Source organism: Balearica regulorum, chromosome 6 (genome assembly GCF_011004875.1).
Source record: "Balearica regulorum gibbericeps isolate bBalReg1 chromosome 6, bBalReg1.pri, whole genome shotgun sequence".
In the NCBI taxonomy this organism is placed as follows: Eukaryota; Metazoa; Chordata; class Aves; order Gruiformes; family Gruidae; genus Balearica; species Balearica regulorum.
In genome coordinates, this window is record NC_046189.1 from 9,660,406 (window position 1) to 9,687,028 (window position 26,623).

The 26,623-nt window shown below is 43.5% G+C and overlaps 1 protein-coding gene and 1 long non-coding RNA gene across 2 annotated transcripts in view; one reads left to right on the plus strand and one right to left on the minus strand.

Annotated features, from left to right (window-relative positions):
• The window catches only part of TMEFF2 (transmembrane protein with EGF like and two follistatin like domains 2), a 130,473-nt gene that overhangs the window by 13,692 nt on the left and 90,158 nt on the right, over window positions 1–26,623 (minus strand). Inside the window, exons 6-7 of the mRNA XM_075756208.1 lie at window positions 21,043–21,191; window positions 19,827–19,886 (exon numbers count right to left, since the gene is read on the minus strand). Coding sequence (XP_075612323.1) covers window positions 19,827–19,886; window positions 21,043–21,191 — 209 coding nt within the window. The remainder of the gene's footprint in view (window positions 1–19,826; window positions 19,887–21,042; window positions 21,192–26,623) is intronic.
• Window positions 10,634–16,005, plus strand: LOC142602327 (uncharacterized). Its single transcript, XR_012836032.1, has 3 exons — window positions 10,634–10,852; window positions 14,730–14,905; window positions 15,070–16,005. It is a non-coding gene; the product is annotated as an uncharacterized LOC142602327 (long non-coding RNA).

Below are 26,623 nucleotides of genomic sequence, written 5' to 3' on the forward strand. Positions count from 1 at the left end.
TGATTTCAGGCAAGCAAAGTAGAGGGCCTCAGCCTGAGAATTCTCATGTTAGCATTTTCACTGTTGTACAGCGCATAATATTGGAGCTTAGGGAAATGATAACTGATATGTCATGCCCATATGAGAAAATACTGGCTCATGTACAGTGTTAATTCCTAGTGTACAGTCATCACTGGACCAAGGGAGGCCCTGAAAATACATTTGTATATATACATGTATGTCATCAAATAGGGGATGAGATGGTGAATGATGTGCAGCAGAAGCTATTTTGACACCTATCTGATTGGAAACAGCCGTTAAGGAGAATTGACTTACATAATAATTTAATCTTTTAATACTGCTGAAGTCAGTCAAATTTGTAGCCGAAAGCTCTGGCTGATATTGAGGTAGTGACTCTTTACACATCACGTTATCAGAGGATTTATGAAGGGGGAAAGGGATTCTTGGGTCAAATGTATGTTCTTAACCTTCTCAACCCCTTTTGGAAATGTGTGTCCCCCCTCTTTTTACCTCCTTGGCAGCTCTCCCAAAGATATGCTGCAGAGCATAGTGTTGGGAACTTACTTAACAAAGCTCTTCTGCTCTGCGTGATAGAGACTTGCTGTGGAAATTCTTGTTTGAAATCAAAATAAAGGTCCAGAGAGTATCAACCTGTGGAGCAAAGGTAGAGGATGCCCTGAGTTTTGTGGAAGAGCTTCAGTGATTGACTAGGGGTGGGAATCTGAATGCTGGGGATGAGCCTAGGGACAGTTTACGTTACTCATCTGCAGGCTTCAGAGAGTCAGCAAATGCTGCTCTTTTGGGGTAAAAGGGAGCTTCCTCAGTTCAGCAAAATTTGCAGGAATGGTTCAAAGGTCTCTCTGCAAAGTCAAGTGGTAATGGTGTTGCTCCCTGTGAAAGTGTAGAATTGCTTTACAGGTTTTCTGGTACTTTCCCTCCTCTCTAACAGCATCTAACAGGAACTGAGGTCCCACAGCAACTTATGAGGATGAAGTCCTTAAGCAGGCTTCCTACTTACTTGTAATGAAGAACTGTGATGATAAATCCCAGCTCAGACCCAGCTCTGATGAGAGAAAAAAGGTTTCTCCCACATCTTCACTCAACAGCTCCAGACACCCTGCCCTTGACAAAGCTGCTGGCAACCACGCTACCATCCACCAGCACAGGCATACCTCACCATTAACAGCTTCTCAGATCTGACCTATTAATTATCTTGACACAGTATGTTCCCTTCTTTTAAAACCTTTAAAGCCTTGCTCTTGATCTTGTGAATATAGAGTGTCTCTTTACAATGAAGACAATGCGTGCAAGCAACTTGCCTTAAAATCACTGTTTGGGTGGGCGCTGGAGTGAAAATTCAGAAGGAATTGCTTGCTGCCACTCAAGGGGGAGCTCGCCAGCCCACTCTCCCTGAGAGCTAGTGGAAAGTGAGACACCAAATGTCAGCTGAAAACGTCTGGCACCACTATGCTGCAGCCCTAGCCTAAATTCATCCTGCAGCCACTCCAAGTACGAACTTCAAGCTAGTCTTTCTACATAAACAGCACAAAAAATACCCTCCCCATATTAGCTACTTTACCGAGAGGAAAAAAAAAAGGAAATGGAACTTTGTGAATTAAATTACATTCGCTTCTTTTCTCAGGCACAAAATAGGCTTGCTCGACACAGTAATTTATTAATTTTAAATGTCCCTATGCAAATGAGCTCCCTGAAATAAGATAACATCCACTTTTCTTTTTAAAAATAATCTAGTGCTTTTTATGTTTGTGATGATGGCAAGATGTCCTAGCGCGCTTGGAAAAAAAATATTGCGCTCTGTCTTTTGCAGCAATGTATCGTAATTATTCAGCCTGCTGCCATAATTAATAATAGAAACCAATGAATTAAGACACTAATAATCCCCAGATGTTCAAATGGAGAACAAAATATTTTCAGCTTGTCAGCATATATATATGTGGGCTACGCTATATATGTTAAAGCTATCTCTGAACTTCTGAAATTGAGAAGCAATTTTATTTACAACATCTGTGAACATATCTGCCTTATTTGAGAAGACTGCTTGAAATCAGGCAACTAGTTAATAATTTTCCTGCACATAACAAGACCATTTGTCTACTCAAAACTAAAAGTAACGGGGTTTTTTTACCCTCATTTGTTTTTTCAGTGGCCATAGTCCACCTGTATTCACTGGCTAGGCACAGACGCCTTACCTTAGAGACCATACAGACCTCTAGCAGCTGAGGCTCCTACACGCACGAGTAGGTGCTACCACGTAGCTACTGCAATACAAGGTGCAATACAACCCCAGAATAGCACACGCTAGCAACCATTACTCACATGTCTGAACAGGAATACCCAGCAATATTAGCCAAGCTGAAAGAGAAAAGAAAAGAAAAGAAAAGAAAGAGGAAAGGAAAAAAAGCCATGTGGGCTAACGTCTTGCTCCAAACCATTTCATCCCTGACTCCTACCGAGGCTGTCGGTAAAAGCAGCGGTCACTGCTGTTTAAAGCCGATGTTGCACAAGCACCTCCACACTTGATTTGAGGACATCAAGGGATGACGCACCGACCTCTTCCTTCAGCAGCTTCCTGGAGCGGTTCATCGCTGCGTGTGAACGGCACCTGCCTGCTTCCCAGTCCGGTAGACTGGAAAGGTCTTCAGCTCCCCATGTCGTCTCTGTGTTAGCTGTCACTAAGTCATCTCTCAATACTTTTGTGGATAAAGAATACAGACGAAGCTCTTTAAGACCACCACTGCAGGGGCCAGTCTCGAGGCCTGCAATCATGGCTACAGATGTGATTTAATGATGCGGGGCCGTATTGTGGATTTATCAAAGCCCTGGGTAAAGGGGCCCTTACAGTTTGTGCTTCCTTCTTTTGTGCCAGGATTGAATAAATCTGTGTTAACCCTGTTCCTAGAATAGATTAAATCCCTCTTTGTGCTAACTCAGCTAGTATTTGTTTTTGGCATGCCGCTGACGTTCCCTTCACTCGGATCCCCTGTCCTCCCCCTTCAGAAACCAGCCACATAAAGGAATAATATCGTAGTTCTTGTCCTTGCATACAATCTCCTTAGGCAGCTCATGACAGAGTCCTCAAAGGATGAGTTAACCTTATTATTATTGTAATTCTGTGTTGGAAAAAAGTTGGTGTCAGTTTAGAGATTTGTGAGGTTCCCTCCAATTAAGCTGCATGCCTGAAGGCAGAGGGACGAATGCTGTATCCATCACATGGGGCACAGCATGAGCGGAACGGGTGTCACCCCTCTGTGAGAACTTCCTCCCAACAGCTTTCCCTCCCATCCGCCTCTCCTCAAGCTATTTGTTAGGCCCAATGCTGGAGGGTGTCAAAAATGAGCAGCGGGAACTAGACCAAGGCTCCTCTCTATGTCCTTCCCTCTGAAAAAAGCATGCCTGAGAGTTGCAAGTTACTCTTTCATACCAGATTACACAGAGCTGGAAATACCATGCCAGTATGTGGATGTTAGCAGCAGCAGATGCTTCTTTACATGACCAAATCGTGTCGCCTTCAGAGCAAGCAGACATGGATCTACAGACTGAGGCAGAGGGTGGCTAGGAGGGATGCTGACGTAGGAAGCATCTCTACATTCAACTCTGTCTTCTGGGGCACAGGAGCCAGACCATCATCCCTACTGCACAGCCCCAAGCAGCACGTACAAACACATGCTTCTCCCTAGCAGCAAACCCAACTGGTCTGGGTCTAACACACAGCAACACAGCAATATTAGTTAACTTAGTTAAGTGGTGATTAAGTAACAAAACTCCCCAAACTTGACCGAGCGGTGTCCTGCTGTTTCTCCTTTGTGTGCTACTATGCAATTTCTAGATCAAAGCAGCCTTGCTAGTGCAGCTCTCGGAGAGCGGCTTATTTATATGTAGATGCGGCTATATGACATTTCCAAATGCCATACATTTGCATATGAAGGTTCCACTTTTTTTTTCCCCTCTTCGAGTAAACAGAGTCTGCCGTGACTCCAAAGCAGTGCTTTCACTCAGTTGGAGCTTTCTGAGAACCATCCTCCTTAGGAAGCTTTAAAAAACCTGAAAGACCTCATTTTCATAACTTGGCAACCTTGGCTATCAATAGCGTCTACAGGCAGGTCTTTTGATTTATAGCTGGACCTTTGATACCAAACTGAGTGCAGAGAGCAAAACTGCAAGACCTTAAGATTTCATATGAAATGGCTACAGATAATCTGCAATACAAATCAATATTTGCAAATAGGCCTCAGACATATGATGGAAGCTTGTGGTCATCCTAAAAAAGGCTGTGGGTCACATTTGTTATAGCTATGAAGATGGTATTGATTTTTGTCACTGATCCTTCACTTGAAAACAAGAGCAGGAGCTCGTTGCAAGAGCTGCTGGGGAGCTCCGAAACTGCAAACCTAACACAAAACCACAACCTTATGCAACACTGGGAAAGCCAAGTGGACATTATATATTCAGCTTTCTCATCAGAGAAAGATAAGGCTGAAGCAGATGGTATGTGGGCAAAGTTTCAACCTGAATACATTGCCTTCTAAAAACCAACAGTGCTAGGAAAACGGCCTGATTTTGTGGCACGAGGCGGATGAACATGTTACCTGCACATTAAAGAGCCACCCGATGCAGGGCCCGGTATATGCCATGGAGGAGCTGGAAGAGCTTCCCGTTGGCAACGTGTGTATGGAAGAACAAGAATCTCAACACCTCTTACGTACCACCTAGCGCGAGTAGTATGAATTATGCATAATACACAGATTGAGCCCCATCCTTGTACATGTTTGCACTAGGATGCGCAGCCAAGGGTGTGTGCTGAAGGAAGCGGTCTTTCGGCATCACCAGGCGGCGTGGGAGTGCTGATAGCATGCAGAGCGGATGGTGGAGTCACCAGACATCAGCTGTCCTCCTCTCCCACAGCTCAGCCCTGCTCTGTGGCTGCAAGCAGACCTCCTCCACACCCCCGCTACCCTGTGGGTGGGCAAATGCCGAGGTGAGGACGAGCCGCTCCCTCGAGCCTTTGCCCACGACAAGCACTTCACAACTGCGACAACAGGCACAACAACCCCCAGGAGCCACCATCACTGCGGTCTTAGCTTATGGAGTTTCACCCATCTGCCACTGCGTTTCTAAAGGACTTCAGCCTCCTCCCCCGCCGACTGGTAGATAGCATCAAATATGACAAATGGGATGAGGTGCCAGAAAGCTGATAAATACTTTTGATACGGCCCTAAAAATAGTGAAGGGATATTTGTACCCTTCTGACACTTTTCGAAGAGTAGATGGATATGCATGACCTAAGTTTTAAGACGGGTGTCAAGAATATTGATGTGTGGAGGGAACAGGATCGTTTCGCTGGCACGGCCCCAGGGGACAGTCGCATGACTAATGACGTCTCCTGTCTCCCAGCCGCGGGTGTGCGGGGAGGGGGCTCGGGGAGGGCTGCGCTTTTGGTGCTCATCCAGAAAAAAAGGATTCGGCTTGCCAGTGCAGCTCTGCCCACCTAGGATGTACCTCTTCCTCTGTAGGAATGATGAAATGGGAGAAATGGGGTGCAAGTGCCCAGTGGGACTCTGCATGCCTGGCTGGAACATGGCTCACACTAGGGCAGGCTGCGACTGGCTGCAACTGCTGTACGGCTCTGAAGGGCTATATGGGAATTAACTGTCTAAGGACATCGTTCATAAACATGATGGGATAAAATATGCATATGCTCTCATGGAAGAAATTGCTAGATTGGGTAAGAGTTATAAACAATTTTGGTGCAGATTTGTTCTTTAGGACTAGTAAAACAGGACGTTGTAGTGCCCTAAGTTACGGCCTTGCAATTCCCACCAGGCTAACTCATGCTCCATACATTATCGAGCCTGGCGTGTTTCTGGGAGAACACTTACAAATTTAATTTAGTATTTCCAACCCATCTCTGGAAATGTGGAAGTCAAATACAGTTTTTCCTCTCCCCTCCAATCCCTACAATAACGCAGACTCCAAAGGTCTCCAATTCACACACGCAATTCCAGTATCCTGAAGCTATTCCCTCTCTGGCACCTATGCAGGTGGCAGGCAGGAATTTAAACATTGATGCAACTAGCGGCTTTTCCACTTTTTAAGGATTACATTGATAAAAATTCCTTTTAAACAATTTAACTGTGGATTAACAAAGCACGTTTCCATGTTCGTAAGGAGATGCACGTCATCTGTATCTACCTGACTATATTCAAAGGAACACGCACATTTTATGTAACACAAAGCTGCATTTTCCATCAATCCTCGCCTGTCTCTTCAGCTATGTGAGTAGCTTTTACTGGCAGAAAGATTGGGCAGGCGATCAATGAAACAAAACAGGAGATTCGTTTTGAGAAACTGCCGCAAATAAAAGCGGACCCTAATCCAATTACCAGGCTGTCCCCTAATTTCCAATAGGAACTCTGGATCTGAATGGATTGTTTTCTGTGGAAATCAATGGATGGCAAGAAGCAGTATTTGAAAAGGTCTCCGACTTATATTTAGGCCTGCCAGCATGATGTTATGAGAATTTATTTTTTGGTTGCACACTTCAAACAAACTCAAAAAATTACAACTGAAAGCAAGTATGAATGGCAAAACTGTCAGAGAGGTTTGATGGAAGGCAGGGAGATGGAAAGGTTACCCGGGTACGTGACAGCACGGACAAGTAGGTCAGGGACGTCATTCTGGTCACAAGGCGTTTCCTTCAGTCCTTCTGACAACATGAAGGTTTTACAGCCCCAGTTTTGCATTGATTTTATATTCAGTTTTGATTACTAAATGCAGTCTTCTTTTTTTTTTCTTTTTTTGGGGCGCATGTCAGTAAGGTGCTGCCAAGCTGGAATGTGACACCCATTTGGCTCTTTTCGCTCCTTCTTTTTTTTTTTTCCAAGGTAGCATCTGTGCTTGTAAAAACATGCTGCCCGAGAGAATTCATCCAGGAAACTGAAGAAAGAGCTGCAGAATTTGGGGGAAGTGTGTGTAAAAAAATAGGAGACCGAAATAAAAATACATAACTCCTATATATGGTATTTGTGAATGCTTCCAGAATCACGTGCCTGGCAAATCCCTTGTGCATATCTTGGTTATTTTAGTTGCCAGAACATGACCCTGAACGGCCTGCGACTACTCAGAAATAGGTCTGTTGTTGGCTAAAAGCATGGTTTCAGCCATGCTCTTCACTGCTTTTTGTTTGAGCTATTCAGAGAAGTAAATACATTTTATTGGCATGTTCAAAACTATGATCACTCCTCTGTACAAAGCAAAGCACTACACTTGCTGAGGGATGAATCCTGCTCAGTTTGCCTCTATTTTCACTCACCTGTCTCCCCTGAGTCCTGCATTGTAAAACTGTGATGGTAATGGGTCCACAGTCTACAACTTTGCTTTCTCTATTGCCCCAGTTCTGTTGTTAAAATCTTTTGTGGCTTCTCAGCAGATCAGTTTTTAGCAGACTATACGTTAGAAATTTCCTACTCAGTAATCAGGAGTTCAATATGTTTCCTTTCCCATGCCTGAAGCTGGAAAGATATCCCTTATTATTCCCAATTTTAAGTGTAGGACAAAATGGTAAAACACTATAAAATACCACTGCAGCAAAACCTGCTATAATCTTTTACCTAATTTACCAAAGATACACACTTTGTTTCCTATCCGTCATGAAACTGCAAAGGAAGGAAAAAGCTGAAACCTCTGCATGTTCTCGGGTTTGCAACAAGAAGGTCTAATCTCACTGTACAAATTAAAGCTTTTTGTCTATTACTCAAATGCCAAAGGTCTATCAGACAATAACTGGTCTCTGAGATGCAGAGAGGAGACCACCCAGCACTGCAGAAGATACTTTGTGCCTATCAGTAGCCTCCGGAGCTGAAAGAGACCCCTCCAGGGCGCACGTCGCACTGAAGACACAGTTACGGAGCCACCACCTTGTGTCTCCTTGTCTGATGACTGCAACCTCTTCCAGAAGCACTATGTCCTTGAAGTGACTTCTCCCTGGACCCAGCTCAGACCCTGCCTGCTGAAAGATAGGCTCTGGCTGCCTTGTGATGTCCATCTCCCATCAAACTCTTTTCTTCAGACCCCACGGCTCACCCCGTCTCTACGTGTCGATGTATTTTGGTGTGACATGACACAATGCGAGCGCATTTCATAAAGAGCAGAATGGCTTCTCTACACCACAGAGGTCCTGAGATTCATCACTGGTCACACAGCCCGTTTTGAAACACAGCCAGAAAAGTCTATTAAGAACATCTTTTTTCTAAGCGAATACCTGTATTTATTATTTTATATATGCCCGCACCCATTATTATTGTCTTACAGCAGTGCCACACAAGTGAGCTGTAGAGGTGGCATTTGTGTAAATAAAGGGTCTGGGACTTTATCTTAGCGCTCACTCCTAAAGCTCATATTCAAAATGGGAGAACCTGAATGGAAAAGAAAGGGCAACTTTGGGAAATGGAAAATTTACTAAGAATAAAAATGGCTGACAAAGCCATACGGAGAAATCACAAAGCCGTTAAACTCAATGGCCATTCTCCCACTAGCTTCAGCAAGGCCAGAATTTTACCTACTGCCTCTTTAAATCTTATTCACTCTTATAACAGTATTTTAAACCAAACAGCTGACATCCTTCTGCCCAGCCAAGGCCCTTTAAATCACTGAAATGCAGGATGGAAAAAAATCCGCAGTGCCAGATGTGTCTAAAAACAGTCACAGTTCTTGTTGAGGCAATCCGCAGAGGAAAATGTTTAGCATATATCATGCCTGACAAAACACTAATAGTTTATCAGTTTTGATATTATAGACTAATAACAAGCCCTTCCACGGCTACTTCATTTGCAGAGCACAGAGACAGGCTAGACTTCTGCTACTTCATTTTAGAACAGTGTTTTTTACTTAATCCTTTCCCATCCTAGCTAGATGGAAGTACGCTTCCATTATTAAATGAAATTGTAAATGAAATACCCTGGGGAGAGGGTGTTTTTGATGTACACCTGACACAGCTTTAAACCACAGACAAAATAAAGAGGGAGATTAAAACCATAGGGAGGGTGGGTTTTTTTCTCCTGAAAAACATTTTACCATTATGTAATGCTGTCAAAAATGGCTAAGGCTGGTGATAGCAGCAGCAGGCAAACAAGTGCATTTTGATTCGGTGCTGATAACATTCCGAAATGCACTGCCACTGCTTCTGTAATAGCACATTTCGTTTACAGCTGCTGTGTTTCCAGGAAGAGAGTGTTACACTACCTTAACGCTCATGAGTACATGGTAAAATGACAGCCCAAGTGTGTAAGAAGTCACCTTGCTAAGCAGGTAACTGCTGCTTTTCAAACCTGAGTTATTAAGAGCGCTTCCGCTTGCTCAGCGGTACAGATGTGCGCCTCAAACTGCCGAGGCTGGGTTCCTCCTGAACGCTGAGAAATGCTGCTATGGGCAGAAGTATGCGAGAAGCTATAGCTGAGATTCAACGTGCTGCATCTCCCATAGCATTTCCTACCTCCTCTAAACCATTTCCATTTTTCTTAAGTAACAAATTTCTGTCACTAGTGGTTTCAGTGTCTCATACGCTAAATGTTAAGAAGTACAAAAAGAATACTGGTGTTGCATTGCTCGAACAATCAGTGCAAGATGTGGGTTTTAGCAGATGTATTCAATGAAAAGAAGTGGAACCATCAGCAAAGTGAAACTGATGTGGCAAGATATTTGTCTGTCTTTGCTTTCTTTACTCAAATCTATTAAACTAGGCAAAATTTGCTGCTTGTCTCCATGTAGTCTAATTCTGAAGGTCTATTAAAAATAAATACACCAGCTCCTTCTTTTCTTCCCCAACCATATTTCTCTTCATTCTACCAGATACATTTATACTTCCTGAGTCTGGGTGGAAGCTTTTGTCATCTTAAGGCTCAGGTTATCATTTCAAGTGTCTAATTGATCAAATTATCTTGTGTTTGTATTGTAATTTGACATGATGATACTCCTTCTAGAAAAGATGATGTTTCAGTCAGTTCTAAGTAGCAACTTTCCTTACTATACAACTTACTTATTACAACTGTCATATGCTTTCATCTCATGGTATTTTGATATCTAACATTTCATAAAGAATGCCAAAACATCCCATGAAACAAAATTCTGAAGAAATTCAGTTCTATGAATATTTCAGAATAATTTTTTTTTTTTTTACATTTCAGACTAGATCAAACACAAGTATTTAAATGTTGATGTTTCTTGAAAAACGGATATTCTAGCATCTCATTATAACTTTAACTCTCAAATCCTTGGGAAGGCTCTGTAATTCCTAACAGCAGATTTACAGAAACTAGGCCTAAAATAGAGCTGCTAGGCATAAAAATACACTGTGGTACTCCTTAACATCCATTAACTCAAACTAGCGTCATGGATGGCAAACAGCTGCTGTGCACCATCTCGAACAGCATCCTTCAAGGACAACTCTTGAGCTAATCAAAGTGCCTGGAGCCCAGAGGAAGGGTGGAACTGAGGGCGAATGAAATTCCTCCCCAAATCCAGACAACAGGATTAATTTTCCCAGCCTATTCCTTGGGGAGGATTGACAGAGTCTTGTCTCAAATACATTTTTTTATTTTCCTTTCTTGTAGGAGAGGCAGAGGGGTTGAGAAGGGAAAGAAGATGCTGTCAAGAGGGAACTGCCTTCACCAAGATGTCAAAAGGCCAAACAGTTGGTATCCACCATCTTCCTGGCAGGTGGCTGAAGTGCTAGGAGTTACAGACCGACACCCAAATCAGCACCACAGCTGACACAGGGTGAAGCCCAGCTATCATAGCAGAGTATGGGAAGAGTCACGTGCCACCACCCTGCCTCACAGTAAGTCTCAGACTGTACCTACACGCTTTTGTTGGTCCTACAGAAGGACCAGGCTGCATGGTTCTTCAAGACCCCAAAGGGAGACGAATCTAAGCTTCCCTGTGACTTCTGATGTGAAGTAGGTTAGGGGCTGTCTGCAGTAAATTTAAGTATAGATCTGTGAGAGCCACTTCGTGGCTGGACTCTCCCTGCATTGTTAGATGGAGTTAATACAGAGCCCTGTTACTTAATGCTGGTATATGTCAAAGGAGGGCCCACAAGTGGAAGGTATCTCATCTAAAAAGCGGCAAAGATACAGTATTAACTAGGTGCTACAATGTGAATTAGTCAGATATAAAACAACCTTTTTTTGGTACCTTTAAATCCTTTCACAATGGTGCAGCCCACATGCTCTGTGGGGCCAAGTATTATGGTGCATATTCCATATGTCCAAGGCAGCTGAACAGTGGTTGTAGATCATGTTGATGGATCTTTATTTCCATAAACCTCTGAAAACAAAGGCTGGGAAAAAACAGTTCTGGGAGTGGCTTTAACTAGAGCACACCAACTAGGATGGCTGCAAACCGTGAAAGTGTTTTTCCGAGGGTCCCTTCCTGCATTAACTTCTTCTGGGTATCCCTTGCCATTAGAGGTCCTGTTTAGAAAGTAGGCATCTGATTAAAGACTACTTGAGCAATCAGGCACAATTCAAGTTGTGTTGAGTTTTAGGGATCACATTTTTATGTGTAAGCAGGAAAGTGTCTTTTTTTTCTGCAAGCTCTAGCTCCCTTTGAGCTTATTCATTCTTCTGATCAAAACACAGCTACTGAGCGGAAGACAAAAAGATCAGCGGGTGCTGAAAGGCTCAGATTTGCTCAGGAAGACGGGTTTCTATGCTCCAAATAAGACAAAACATATGTACATGATACACGATGAGTTTAGGGATGGGGACACAAACGGAAGAATCTGTAGAAATGCCTATGTGAACTCACTCAAGTCTGCTCATCTCTAGTGCACATACAATTTCTGTTTTTATCCATAACCTTTAACAGAACAAAATGTTACAGAAGACTGCTTACATGATAGTATAAGGGGAAAACCCAACCAGTAAGGCACACAGTCTCGGGGAAGCAGAAGAAGTGGGAGCCAGTGTGTGGAGCAAGCTTTATGAATTTTGCACAGTTCTGATGGAAACCCCAGATGGAAAAACATACTTGCATTAAAACTACACCGTCACCCCAAATCTTGACAAAGCTTTACACCTGAATTCATTTCCAGGACTTAACTGCTTCAGGGATGCTGACAACAGTAAAATAGCCCAGTCTGAGTTTGTATTTTTTTAGGCTGCCCTTGCCAATACCGGTGTTACAAGTTGGTACTTGCTTTTCCTGTTTACTTCCTACAAATCAAATTTCTAGCCTGGACATACTGAATTTTCAGGCTACTGAGCTTCTACGTAAATCAAATAGCTTTCTTTATAATGTTCACTCACAACATTACTGAATTTGTTTATTATGGGAAGAAAGCACAAATGAATTCTGCAACTTTTGATTCACACTCATTAGTGACTAAATTAAGGGCTGAGCTTTAAAGGCACAAATGGAAATGCTCTTTTTCCTTGAGGTACATCAGTCTAGGTAAAGACATGGTTAGCAGTTCACCTGAGACCTAATTTAAGTTTTAATGCTAACAATTACAGGTTCCATGAGCATGACACTGGGAAATCGTAAGTAATGAAAAGGCACAATTTCTCCCATTATAAAACTACAAAAAAACAGAAATAAAAAAAACCAAGGCACATTTTACCAAGCTTAGCATATGTGATTCAAAGTTAAAGGAGAACTCTCATAAAAAGTGAGGTATTCTCTTGAGGCTGGCAGATTAAATGAGCAATATTTCTCTCTCCCTACTGCTTGTTTTTAAAATCTCCATAAGCCTGTTTTGATTTTCCATGTTCCTCAGGAAAAGACTGTTTGGAGTAAGTGCTCTTAAATCACACAGTGCGGCGCTCCAGAGTGCTGCAGCTTCCTTCCTGCCATGGCACTGGTTTGTGAGGCTAATATGTGACCTCTACAATAGAGTGTCTGCCTCTGATTCCAAAAAAATTACATGGATTTCAATAAGATGGAGCCAAGCAGGATCTAAAGATAATTTTGAGAGTGTTCTATAGAAGAAAACCACTTGGGGTACCCTATGCTGCAGTGCCCACCACTAGACAATTGCATTAATGCCCCGATTTTTCGGATTTTTAGAAATAAAGCATCCAGCCCTCCTGATGACACAGAAAAATGCTGGAGTGGGACTTTCAGCACTCCACTTCTTGAAAATCAGGAGTTAAATTACAAGAAGAAGCAGCTGCAATTTTTCATTTCAAAAAGCACCCAGGACAAGTGCAGGTTTGGGGGCCCAGGTGAGTAGTTGGGATTGACACTGTTGGCTACTCAGATTTTCAGTAGTAGCTGAAGTAGCTGACAGTAAGATTTATTAACCTACCAGTTGGCCTCTATCTCTACTTTTTAATTTTTTTTCTGAATATCAACAACAGTGAGGAGCAACGAGGCAGCGGAAGGGCTGGAGCCCACCATGCTGTCAGAATATGGTCATCTCTCTCTCGCCTTTGAAAATCCTCAGAAGAATCCCAGAAGAGGAATAGTTTTCTTATCTGTGTTTTATAGTACTCCATAAATTAAACTAAGCTACACACAGTTATTTTTCTTGAGTAAACACTATATTGCTTTCCAGGATGGTAAATTTGAGCTTGATTTCGGAAGCCTTCAGGTTCTGTGCAATGAGCTGAGAAATGTTCTCTGTTCTACTTTTTGGAAACTTTTATCTCAGGAGTGCCTGGATTAGGTAGGCAAAACAAGACCAAAATGCCTTCTTCACTTGACTCTATTAGGAAATTATTTTATAAGTGGAGACCGGCTCTGTTCTTACACCACCTTAAGTTCACGTGCCCCAGACTTCAGCTATTTGTAGACATCTACATTTCTAAACAATCAGACATCTTAAAGGACATTCAGGCGTGTGGGACATCATATGGTCACATCTCCTGAAGGGAGATGCCCTCATTGCTTTCCTCAAGTTGCAGGCCAAAAAACCCCTAAATTGTACAGCCAGAAATACAATCTGTACTGTTTTTTTCTTTGTTTTGTAGAGCTCACCTGCCACCTTTTGTGGACTTTCACTGTGCATAAAACTTATGTATATTTTTCATAAAACCTTGCACTTGTAAATGCATCTAACAATTGCAGCAACATTTGAAAGCTTCACATTTTTGAAGAAATGTATCAATTGTATTACTCTTGTACTCCCAAATGCCAGGAGCGTGCGTGCCTATGTGTGTGAGCGCAGGTGGAGGCCACAGCTAGACAGCATTCATGCCGCCACACAGCTGTCAAAATATTAAAATGTCTTTTTTTTTTCAATTTTTTAGTGATTTGATGGAAAATCAGGAATGCTTCCTAAATAATCTATTTGTTTAGTGTGACAACCTCTGACTTGGAGTCTGCAGAATCGAAAGCCAAGCAAATCTGCATATGCAAGGATGCAATTTTCCCAGTGTTTTTACAAAGCTGCAGATGAGAAATGGTCTCTCTCTAGCTGTGATGGATGCGTGGTGCTCAGCTCTATGTCTCACTTGCTAATTCCATTAAGAAGAAAGGAAAGCCTGGTTCACAAAGGCAGAGCAAAACTGCATGATAGTTTATATCCCACAGCTAAGCTCTGGGGCTTTATTATTCTTCACCAGTTTAGGAAATGGCTGATGTGGTAGCAGACACAAAATTTAATTTAAAGGGACAATGTCAAGTGGTTTACACTCAAAACTTAACCTACTTTGAAAATGTTATAATCTGGAGAAGGAATCTAGTCTGAAGTTCTCATATTTTATTCCTAGGGGAAAAATAAAAGAAGTCACTCTGTACAGAAATCCAGCGCTGCTGTTCTGACCCCTGGCCACTCTCCAGGCCTATTACAGACAATGAAGACGACTGTGACTGAATTCGGTGGGCTCTGTATCGAGCCTGTGAAGAAAGGGATGCATCACACCCCAGCGCTTCTCACATGTGCTAGGTCAGTGCACCGTGGCCAGTTCTCCGCATTTTCTTTTACAGGCATGGCTTCTTCTCCCGCTCAAAGGGATTAGAAGTTAACGATGCAGAGTGGTGGGTTTTGGTAAAGTTTTAGGATAGTTTTCTTTTCTCAAACATAAATATTGAGTTGTATTTATTTTGCAGTCCACGACTCTTGGACTTCTGAAGAGACTCTATGAAGAGTCCAAGACTCTTCTTTATCCTCAGCATGGGGAATCTGCGGTGGCTCCCGTGGCCTTAATCACACAGCCCTGGCCCCGCCAAGGGAAGATGACGTGTTGACACAGATGGATTCTGCCCTTTTTGGTGGCGCATTCCGTTTGCTTGGGCAACACAGCCATCTGCCGGATTACTCGCCTGAGCACCTCCGGTAGTGCCAGGGAGGCCTCAGTGCCAGAAAGCGGTCTGAAAATGATCCAAGACTGTCACGTAGATTTGAAATCCCATGGAAAACCAAGGGGGAGAGCAGGGAACAGAGCAGCCATGAGCAGACGCGCAGCATTTTGTGCTCGTTAGCGTTTCCCAGGCACAGCAACAGCATCAGCGAGAGGGGCCACGGCACTGCCTGCAAGACAGTCCCTGGACTAGCCAAGACGGCAGAAGGCACCATCTGAGGCTGCCGCCATGGCGGAATTTACTGCCGTCGAGGAACCCAAAAATACAGCTCAAACTGACCGTTTGCGGATGCACATTTTTCACCAAAGGGGACGATTGGGGCTTAAAATGCCTTCTTCCCTTTCCCATCAGCTTCACTGCGCTGCTGACGTTCGGCTGCTGAGACTTGATCTAATCAATGTTCATATAGGGAGGTTTGTCTGGCCTGGAAGATGATATTATTGAATAGGTCTATCAGATTTATCAGTGTCTTCGCTGACAATTTTCATGAATATATAACATTGAAATATGGCTCATCCATACTGACTTACTCTTTATAGTGCTCAGAATGGCTTGAAAAAAATCCCTGTAATTTGATAATGAGAAAGGATAAAATCAGTTAGGGGGATAATTGCCAATATCCAGATCTTAAGAAGGGAATATAAATATTGAAGAATAAAAATAAATAGGCAAATGAATAAACAAGATGAAAACTCCTTGATTGCCTAGACTCTGAATGCAAAAATGCCACCAAAACAGCCAACTTCTTTATGCATATAATGGGGAAATTCAAGAAAACATCAATCACAGGACTTTCAGCTCAGACACTACAGTCCAAGGCATATATTACACTTAAAATGTTTAAAAATGCTCTTTCATGGAAATTGCAAGAGAAAGCGTATTTCTATTGGATTTGAGAGAAAAACCCCACCCATTCATTTACTAACTAAACTCAAATCTTATTTCACAAACTTGATCAATGTCAACAATCTGTCATTTGTTGAAAAGAGTGAAAATCTCCCCAAGTCTGATAAATAACTCTGGGGTTTCAGAAAAACAAGAGAAGCCAGAATTGCACAGAGACACACAAACACACATGCGTACAGACACTGTGCTGACACGTATTGCACACGCAGCCATGGCAAGAGGGGACTGGTGGACCTGGAGAGGTGGACACCGTCAGAGAAGGGTCACCTACGGCTCACTCGCCCCATGTTTGCTTTGCCAAAAAGGGGGACGCTGCTTTTCAGGTGTCTCTGGCATTAGGCATCTCCAATACTAGAGTAAATCTTGCCTGTGTAAAGTAAGAGCCCTTAAAAAGCCACGGCGATGCAAACAATGTAAAGATTGATGCTCCAAAGGAAAGAGTACTCTCGGTTTTGCAAACTGCAAGATTTGTGTGTTATTTGCAAGTATCAACGGGCTTGAAAGAACAGGAGGGAGCAAAGAGACTGATTGAACAGACGGTTTGAATAGTTCAATATGAAAAAAACCAGCTGGGTGTTGGGACTTGTGGTTGTTTGCAAAGCTGCTGCCTTCCTGGGACCCCACATTGAGCATGCGGGGGTGTTTACGGAAAAACCCACACCACTCAGCTACCACAATCTCTGCAAAGAGCATTTGGCACTGCTGCATTAGCATAATTGACAACATCAATTATGCCCACTGCTATTTTCTCCCCTGGGAAAATCAGTCCATACGAGTCAATGTTTTTAAAAGTGTGTAGTGCTCACGGTCTCGGCGAGTTTTAGTGCTATTAAATGGTAGAGAACAAACGTATTCTGTGGAAGGGCACGAGCTTGGGGAAATTGCTTCAGAGGCATGACAGCTGAGGAACTGCTGCTTTTTCACACAAAGCTCCCCATGGTCAAGGCAGCATTTCCCTTCTGAGGAGATGAAGCTGGGAAAAAAGTAGTACATACCACATTCCTATAATAGCCAGAATCAAACATTTCTGCACTTAAAAGAACATGAGGATGGTACAGAGCTTCCTGCCTGGCAAATGTTGAAGCCTGAATGTTCACTGAGCCTCAGTTTTATACTGCTGTCTTCCTCTTCACCAACTACTTCTGAAAGGCTGGGCTTGTTACAGCTTTTTGGTACAGCGGTGCCTTTCCCCTAGGGTGTCCCAGCAGGGTTATGGCACAGACATCTGGGAACACTGGAGGCACGCGGATTGCCCTGCATGAACTTGCAACTTTCACCCTACATAATGTCACCACATGTAAAAATGAAAAGTTTAAGCAGGAATAATAGTTAGGTACACAAAAAGAAGATGTATCATCAGCTGGTGCAAGCGACTGTGGTTCAGGTTAAATCAATGGATGGTATCTGATGAGACGCACCCCAGGGGACAGAGTCACTGCCCTCAAGACATACCACGGGCCTGAGCCATACCAGGAGCCTCGAGACGCTGCTTGCTAAGGTGCAATGATGGTGCTTTCCTGTGCCAAACAGGTACCTACTGGACCTCACTGCTGATTCAGGATGTCTCCAGCCCTCCTGGAGCTCTAGGGGAGGGAGGTGCCCTGTCTCCCCACCACAGGCCCCCATCACCTCTCGCTGGACCATCTCTTTGTGACCTCTTGGCTCTCAGAGACCATCTCCAGACCTGCTTCTCCATGCCGTAGCTTCGCTCTCCTCCCTGCCCAGTAACCCAGTTTCCTCCTGTGTTCCCTGCTTGTTTCCCTACCCCTGACAACGCTTTGCTGCAATCAATGTTCTTCTACCCACCACCTCTCCTTTCAAGTGTGGGCTGAAATATCAACTCTCTCTTAAGCAAGAGCTGTTCTCTTCCTCCTGCCCACTTGAGCTGAAGGCGCCTTCTGTGCTCCTCTTCCTCTATGACCCATGACTTGGCTTTCTCTTGGCATCGCTGTGATCTCCTCCTCCTTCCTAATCCTCAAGCTGCCTTTCCTCCCTTTTTGTTACAACTCAGTTGCTTCATGCTTAAATGTGCTGTCTCCTCGCTAGGTGATGTTGGTGATTGCCATCCTAAAGCTACACCAGCAGAAAGTAACAGAGTAGGACAGGTTGCACAACATTTACAAAGGGTCTGCAGGCCTTCATCTTGACTTGAGGATGCCAGTGCTCTCCTCAGTTCTCCAGCAATGAAAGTAAAGGATTTAACACAACAGTATTATTTACCTTCATTTCTAACTTAAAACAAATGATTTTGGCCTACTTGGCCGTGTCTCCTGCCCATCACAGGATATAACCTCAGCCCTTCCAGCCTTTAGAAAAACCTGACCACTGCCTCCCAGAAAAAAGCTGAGAGTAATCAAGGTTTTGTGGAAAAGAGACTGAAGACTTTTCTCTCTTTGCATGACTCTCTTCACCAGGGAAGGGCTCCTTGGCAGTAGGAAATACCTGGACCATGGCTCATCTTTGATCTTTTGGAAATTAATCCCAGCATTCACTTTCCACAGAAATTTCTACCCTCACTGCTTCGTGCTGCAGCCACCCCCGACACCTTGCACTCCTCTGCCTCACCGAGCCATCATTTATTCATAGCTCTATGTTTTAATCATCACGCACCATTTTTAAGTAGGAACAGAACAATCATTTCAAATGGCTGGGCACCCTATTAACACAGGGACGTCGTGCACAAAAGCACCCTGACAAGAGATGACAAGCCGGATTAACTAATGTCAAGAGGACTCTCCTGGTAAGAAATGTTAAGACCTGTGAAACCATCAGCTGGATTTCACCTAAGCCATGCAGCAAGCTGCTCAGGTAAACCCAGCGATCTGCACCTACTCTCTCTAAATACCTACTTTCAAAACACAAAAATATCACAAACTTAAGCAACGAATGCATCACCTGACCCATTTTCACAATACCTCCCCAAAGGCTTGAATTCTCAGCGTGAGCTGTGAATATCTGCAGGCACATGCATACGCGCATACACACATTCAATTTCTAAATCACTCCTCCCAGGTAAAGGGTGTAAAAAATGTCTCCCAAACCTCACCAGTATTTACATGTTTTTAATTTCAAGTGTCATATAAGGCTATTCAGCCGTTACATTTTACTGTAGCTTCTAAATAAATTAAAACCATTTATCACTTAAAAAAACCATTTTAAGACCTTATTAACTTCACAGTTAAACACAGGTAATATTATCTGTTACAGCAGTGTTTCATGGTATCACAGCTGTGCTATGCTCTGGATTTTCACCTTCTTAAACCTGTGTATCGTGACAAACATATGCATAAACTAGTGCACCGATTCAATAATTTTCAATACCATCCGATAATCCTGACAAATAGTTTACAACATTTATTCTACTGTCAGAACAGGTGTTTTATGGCCACAACATCTGTGCATTGATAAAAATGGAAGCAGCCCATTTGTTAGGTAGGTAGGTTCTAGCAAAAGAAAGAGCAATACGAAAAGAGTGTTTTCTTAAAGTAAACTAACCAAACCATACTAGAAGATGAGGACACCTCACCGTAGGAAATGGAGGAGAAAAGAGACTTACACAGTTCGTGCGAATTGTCATTCTCACAGAACAGGAACCGTACCTGCATAATCTGTTCTTGCGTAATGCCCATCTTCCGATTTTGTAGTTGTTGTAGTATTATCTGTGTGAAAAGAAATACGTTGAATTGCTTGGGGAGCCTGTGCTTGATACAAACTATGCCCCAGCTGCCAGTGCCCAGGCAAACGTAGCTTCGCTCGCATGCACAGCAATGCTGCTGGCTGCTCCCCTGGGCCTGCCAGGTGAAAACAGCAGGATCGGGCTTTTTGGAATGAAACTTGAAACATCTTCCATTACGAAAACAATTTTTTTTTCTTTTAACAATATGTGATAACAGATTGCAGCTGGGATAAACACATCAGTATGAAGCAGGTGTCATTTCCGCTCTATTTGAAGTAATCGGGGAGTTTTAATATGTACCCTGAAATGAACTACCATGTAGGGTGGTTAACTTTAAAGAGACAGGAAAAAACTAGAAAGTGTTTAATACACCTGTATAGTACGGTCTTGTAAGTAGATGTACTGAGGATTTATAGGTCAGAAACTAAGGGGAAAAAAGCTATTAAGAGTCTGAGCCTCAGCAGACACTTTATTTATGGGAGCTATTTAAAGGCAAATTTTCTTCATTTTTATTTTAGAACAAAATAGAGTTTTTAAAGTCAACTCAAAGGTTACAGGTGATGTAGTAGCCCATGAGCTGGGCACAGAGAAGCATGGCATTCATGGAGAAACACAGAGAGTCTTGAGCTGGTATTGGCAAAATTTCCTTCCAGGCACCTTTGATGATATCTTGTGGGCCCAGCGCAGGTCAGATGAAAAACAAGCCCCAGCACCACGCTTGGGAGCACACCTTTGGTGTCCTGAGATTGCTTCATGCTGCTCCAGTTAAGGGAGCAACAGAGGATCCATCCTGGGTGGCAAAATGTATCTGAAGGGCTGTCCTGCTCTGACTCCCACCTTGAGGGCAGAGCTCTGGGCAAAATCCAGGTGCTGGATTTCAACAGCGGCGCAGGGCTGGACAGTCCCCGGCCGCTGCGGACAGGGTGTGGGAAGGGTTACGTACACAGCTTCTCATGCCTCACTTGGCATCTGTACCACAGAGAGCTCTGCCCCCTCCCGCAGTCTGATCTACAGTATAAATTGCAAGAGTCTAATGGAAATGTAAGAAGTGCCAAATAAGAAGCCAGCCGCGGTTCTTTTTTTTTCCCCGAACAAAAATTGAAAACATTCTTTGAAATGAGTTTTGTTATGAGCGTTACCTTGACATCGACCCAAAGACATGACTTCAATTTTCTCCTGTTTCTGGCATGATGCCTCTTTGATTTGACATGCATTATCATAAGATTTCCCATCGGAAGCACAAAGAGGATTGAAGTTGGTTTGAGAACAGTCAATGTTGCACACACACCTGAAAAGATAAAGAAAGAGGAAAAAGAAGAGGCTAATACAAGAAACTTTTTTCATGACATCATAAATACATCTCAGAAATGAAAGTGTTTGTATTTTCCTGACTGCACAATGCAAATCAACAGAATGAAAGTGGAAAGTTCTGTCAAGAGGTCATTTGTATTTCTGGATGGAAATGAAATGTGGGGAGAGGGAAGAGACACAAAACAGAAAAGCAAGCAAAAGGAAAGATAAAAAAGAGTGTTATATGTGGAAAAGTATGCCACAGCATTACCACTTGTAATTTCTTGTAAACCAAAGAACACCCAAGCAGATACGCAGATAATTCCAGCTGCTGCACGCTCTTAGAATTAAAGAAGCCACCAAATTCACCTCTGTTAAGCTGCTGCCCATCGTATGCAACATTGTAAAAATGTGGTTTTATATTGATATATGATTTAATTCTGACAATAATTACAGCACCTGTAGGCACTCTGATCATAATAAAAGATGCGATACTGAAGTCTCATCCCACCCTACGGGGATAAAACCACCTGCCAAGACTGAGACTGACAGTAGTGATGTGACCATACTCTCTCTGTCTGTGCCTAGGGGTGGTGGGATCTCCCCCAGCTCCTGGACGGGCTGGGGCTACTCAGTATTAAAACCAGGGGAATGCGGTTTTCAGGAGTAACTTTGTGCACAAGCACTTTCTGAAGCATTTGATAACTCAGCAACCAAAAAGCCTTATCCAGGTGTCACGCAGGAAGGTCAGCTCCCACTCCGAACCTAGTGACGTGCTCTGTGCGAGGTGAAGGCTCCCACGGCCAAGAGCAGAGCGTGGGCAAGCGTGGGTCAGGCAGTGGTAGCCCTGTCCTCAGGGAGCTTAGGGGCATCTCCAGAGCCACAACGACTCAGCTCATAAGCTCCTGGGCTGCCCTGAGAGGTGATCCAAAGCACAGTGGGGGATTCACTTTGCAAGTCTGGTCCGGATCTGAACTGACACACTAACGTGGACACGTCCTGATCCCAGCAAGCCTCGCCATTGCTCATAAGATGGAGAAACCTAATTACTTCCACCACCAGCAGGTTGCAGCCTTTTTTCTTTAGGTTTCTCCTCTTTCATTATCATTAGCGAAGTCAGACACCCTTGGGCATCAGCAAGGGAAATGCTAATCTTCTGTCGCCCGACTGTGCCACGTAACAGACAGCTCAGCCTCAGCAATGCTTGCATTAACACCGATGTGATCCTGCTCGGGGACAAAGCCAGAGGTCTAACCTGGCAGCTGCTTCAGCTCTTCTGAGCACGTAATTCTGCACATGGTGCTATCTAAACTCTTCCCAGCTCCTTCTGACATTTAAGGCAAAGTAATGCGACCGATGTTCTATCTCCAGCCCACTGGTTGCACTGAACCTCACAGCGCCGACTCCACAGCTCTCCCTTTGGAAAGTTAAGTAATGGAAATGTCAGCCTCTAGCCTTGCTGCTTGATTTAAAAAAGTGTTTAAAAGTCAGTTCACCTCCCATTCGCAGCAGGCATCTGGACACCTTCGACCACTGGAAGTGTAGAGGGATATAAGCAAGAGAAAAACTTTGGTGGAAATTAGACAGCGTGGGTCAGATTTCTCCATCGCGCCCTCTGGCCTCTGCAAACATGCCCAGGGTGATGAAAATCAGTGGAACCAGTACTCATCTTCTTTTAGACTTTCTTTACATTGGATAAGTCTATTTCCCCCAAATGTTCACAAAATACAGAAAACTTCAGCTCAAAAAGAAGCCAAAGGTGAAAAGCTGTGGTTATAAATTAAATTACCTGATTTCATAGCTAGTGGAAGAAGAAAGTCTGGCTCCCTGTGTAACAATTTTCCCACACTGATGAACATACAGAATATAAGAAAAAAATACAGTCCATTTTCTAAGAACCTCCTTATCAGAGGAATACGAATGTTCTGCTCCACCGAAATATTAACCACTGTCATTTCTTCCTGCAGCTGTTTCCAGCTTCCCACCTTAGACAAACTCACTTCATTAGGAAACATTTACTGCTCAAGTAATAGTAATTCTTTCCACGTAGCCCCACCATTTGCATTTCAGATGGGACACAATCAGCCATATGCTTCTTTTTTGTAATAAAACAGCTCAGAAACAGCTTCACTGCTCTACATTTTGCTACAAAAAATGAGCGTAGGTTAATATATATTATGTCTCAAGTCAAGAGAAAATTAAGTCAATGAGAAAATTAAAACAAAAGGATGCTCTTTAGGGGAAATCTAAGCAACTCCGGATGCAATTTCAAAAATGCCTAGGGGACGTAGGAACCTATGCTCAGAGTTAGGCACTTAAGAGACATATTTTTAAAGGTGTTTAGATGCTTAAAGATGCATGCAAACACTTTGTGTGGGATTTCTGAAATCTCAGAGACCTATCTCCCACTGGTTTCAAAGACCATTTCAGAGCCCATTAGGCATTTATTTGCATCTTTTGATACCTTCCAAAAAACAAAGTTCCAAAATTACTTTTCTGACCTCCTTCAGTAAAAGTGAGAAGAGAACCAAGATTTTTCTCAACTCCATTCTAAAATCTTAACTGTGAGAACAGCCTTTCTTTCCAAGCAAGATCTCTGTAGCTGCATGCTGCATTGAGGATGCACCATAGCAGCACCATGAACCACGCGCTACTTATGCTGATGTCAGATTGCTTGTGCGTGAGGAGAGCAGAAAGGGACCACCTCTAGATGACACTATATGCTCAAGTCTTATAGGATCTCCTATGTGAAGCCTGATTTTCAGGGGTGACTAGATGGGAGGTAAAAAACCACTACAATAAACTTGTCACCCCAATCTCCTCACTGCAAGGATCTGTGCATTGGCCACCCCTTGCACAGTTTTCAGTGGACAGCTTCTAGCTTGCATCTGCAGTTTCTTACTGCTTTTGCACTTACGTACTCAAATCCTACTTTAAGGCTGCACAATTAAGTCAACATCAAATATATGTCAGGAAATGCTAAAGGTAGGATTGCATCAGGAAGATTAATGTGCTTGGGTTGCTGACTGTTTAATTTATAGTGCTCATCTTATCAGGGAAAATGACAGTATATTCAAACACATTTTTTCAGAGTAGAGGAACAAGCAGTCTGCCACTTCAACCATAACCCTGAAGTCCATAAAAGTAAATTACAGAGAAAAAGGTGGGGCAGTTACTCCCAACCTGCATGCCCAGGCACACACGGCCACAGAGCATACATCATCCTTAAGCGTGATCCACTGGCAATGTAATAAATACCAAATGAATAGCACTTAACATATTTGATTGAATTAATACCTATAACTATAGGTAAAGGTGCCTTCGCTTCTTGAAGCATTATAAAACGCAGAAGTGGGACTATCACCTATTAAACAAGAAGAATCAAACTGTGATGTCCCTGCTTGGCCCCCAGGGCGTATATTAGGTGAGAGTCTTAATGGTGTTCAAGACTTCAGATCCTGTGGACACAGGAATCCCCTACCCCAGAGAGAGACGCGCCTCAACACTTGTCATGTCCAGAAATCCTGTCCTGCTCCTAGCTAGCACCCAGCGTCGGCACTTCACCGCTCACGCTCAACCTGCAACCTGGCCATGTCCAGGCTCTGCCCCGTCACCTTCTTATTCTTTCACAAGTGACAAAATTGAAGCTGCTTCTCCTCTTTCGGTTGTTGGCTGTACCGGTCCTGGGGTTCCCCCATGTCCTCCTGCCCACAGAGGGCTGGCAGCATGTGTGGCTGATGTGTGGCTGGCTGGCAGGCCGGCTGCCTGCCTGCAGCTTCCTGGTCCCCGAAGCACTTCAGTACGCTTCTAATTTTAAGTAATTTGATCATTTGACCATTTTATCACCCTGGCTATGACTTCTGATTATAGTTATATCAATAAATCTATTTGGTTTCTGTGTTCCTAAGTGTAGCACTGAAGAAGGCTTGGCAATATAAAGGCTGACTGAGCTTTTCTCGGGCTCAAGAAGCTGTGAGAATGTCAATGAGGTCTCCTAGGGGGGTCACAGGATTAAAATGTACCCAAGACCATACAAAAAATACACGCGTAAGGCTTAACCATGCCTTCTGCAGTCAGAATAGCAGCTTTAAAAGCATCTTTGAGGAAGGAGTGCTTCCAAAATTTCAGCCGATACCCTGCAGCTCCCCTGAGAAAGGAAGAAATACTGAATGCTGTCCCACAGGCCCATTGCATCTTTCAAGTAATGGGCTCATATGTTAATTGGGCTGTCACTGTAAACAATCATTAAACAAGGCTCACTTTCTTATGTCTATTCTTCCAGGTCATTATGATAGTCTCTGATGAATTCCACTTCATTTTATTCCATTTCATATGATGAAAATCTTGGAGGAGCTGAACATCCAGCAATCCACTTAGTTATTTTTGTGATCATGAAAGCAAAAATCAACACAAACTAAAAAGACTGTCCAACTGGCAAACCTGGGCACCTCCCTGGGGGATTTTGGGCTAACTCCCCCAGGCGCATCCTACGGCACAGCTTGGCAACATTGCTAGACCCTCTGATGAAAGTATCACATCAAGGCAGAACCGGAAGGTCTCTGCAGACAGAGGTGGCATTCGCTGACATGCTGGAGAAGCCCACGGGGCTGCCTGTGGGAGGGCTGGAACAGAGGAACTAAGCCTGTGGCAGGTAAGATGCTGATGGGCACCTCCTTGTGCCTCACTACTAACTTGTGGGGTGCAAGTCGCTGCACTTCTGTCAAGGCAGTAACTGCAATAAATGTACTAAACAGCACAGGGGAACCCATGCGCATTTTGGGAATGGTTGTCACTATTTCACCCACATAGCGTGCTTCTCCCCTTCCCAGGGAAACGAGAGGAGAGTGCAGAAGTAGACCAGTAGTTATTTCCCGCACAGGTCTTGGCCACAAAAAAAAAAGCTGCCCAGACCTCAGAGGGGTCTGCATCCCAGCAGTGATGGCAATGCGCTGCACCAAGCTGCTTGGCCAAGCTGGAGCAGCCAACTTGGCTTTCCGTTGAATCAGGCTCTGTAAAAATTAATGAGGTCAATAAACCAGGCACGGGTGAGTACACTGGTGAGCACACAGGCTCCTAACTCTCCACTCTTCTGCAAATAACATATGGTATTATTTTCTGGGCACAGAGAGTATCTTTGCCTGCAGAGAGCATGCCACTGAAGAGAGGATTCACGGCTATGAAGGACTGTCCCTGGCGGGAGGAACTGCGTTTTAAGGAGGCGTCTCAATAAAACGAGAGAATGGTTCTTTGCCCATGAAGTGTAGAGGAATGCTATAATTATATTTCCTTAGTTCATGAATAAAGTATAATCATTAGTGACACAGGGATGATAAAAAGAACCCCACTCCATGCTTTATCTTTACTCCTAAGACAACTATTTGGTCTTTGTTTTCAGCGATGTATTACTGAAAAATAATTTTTAAAAAATTA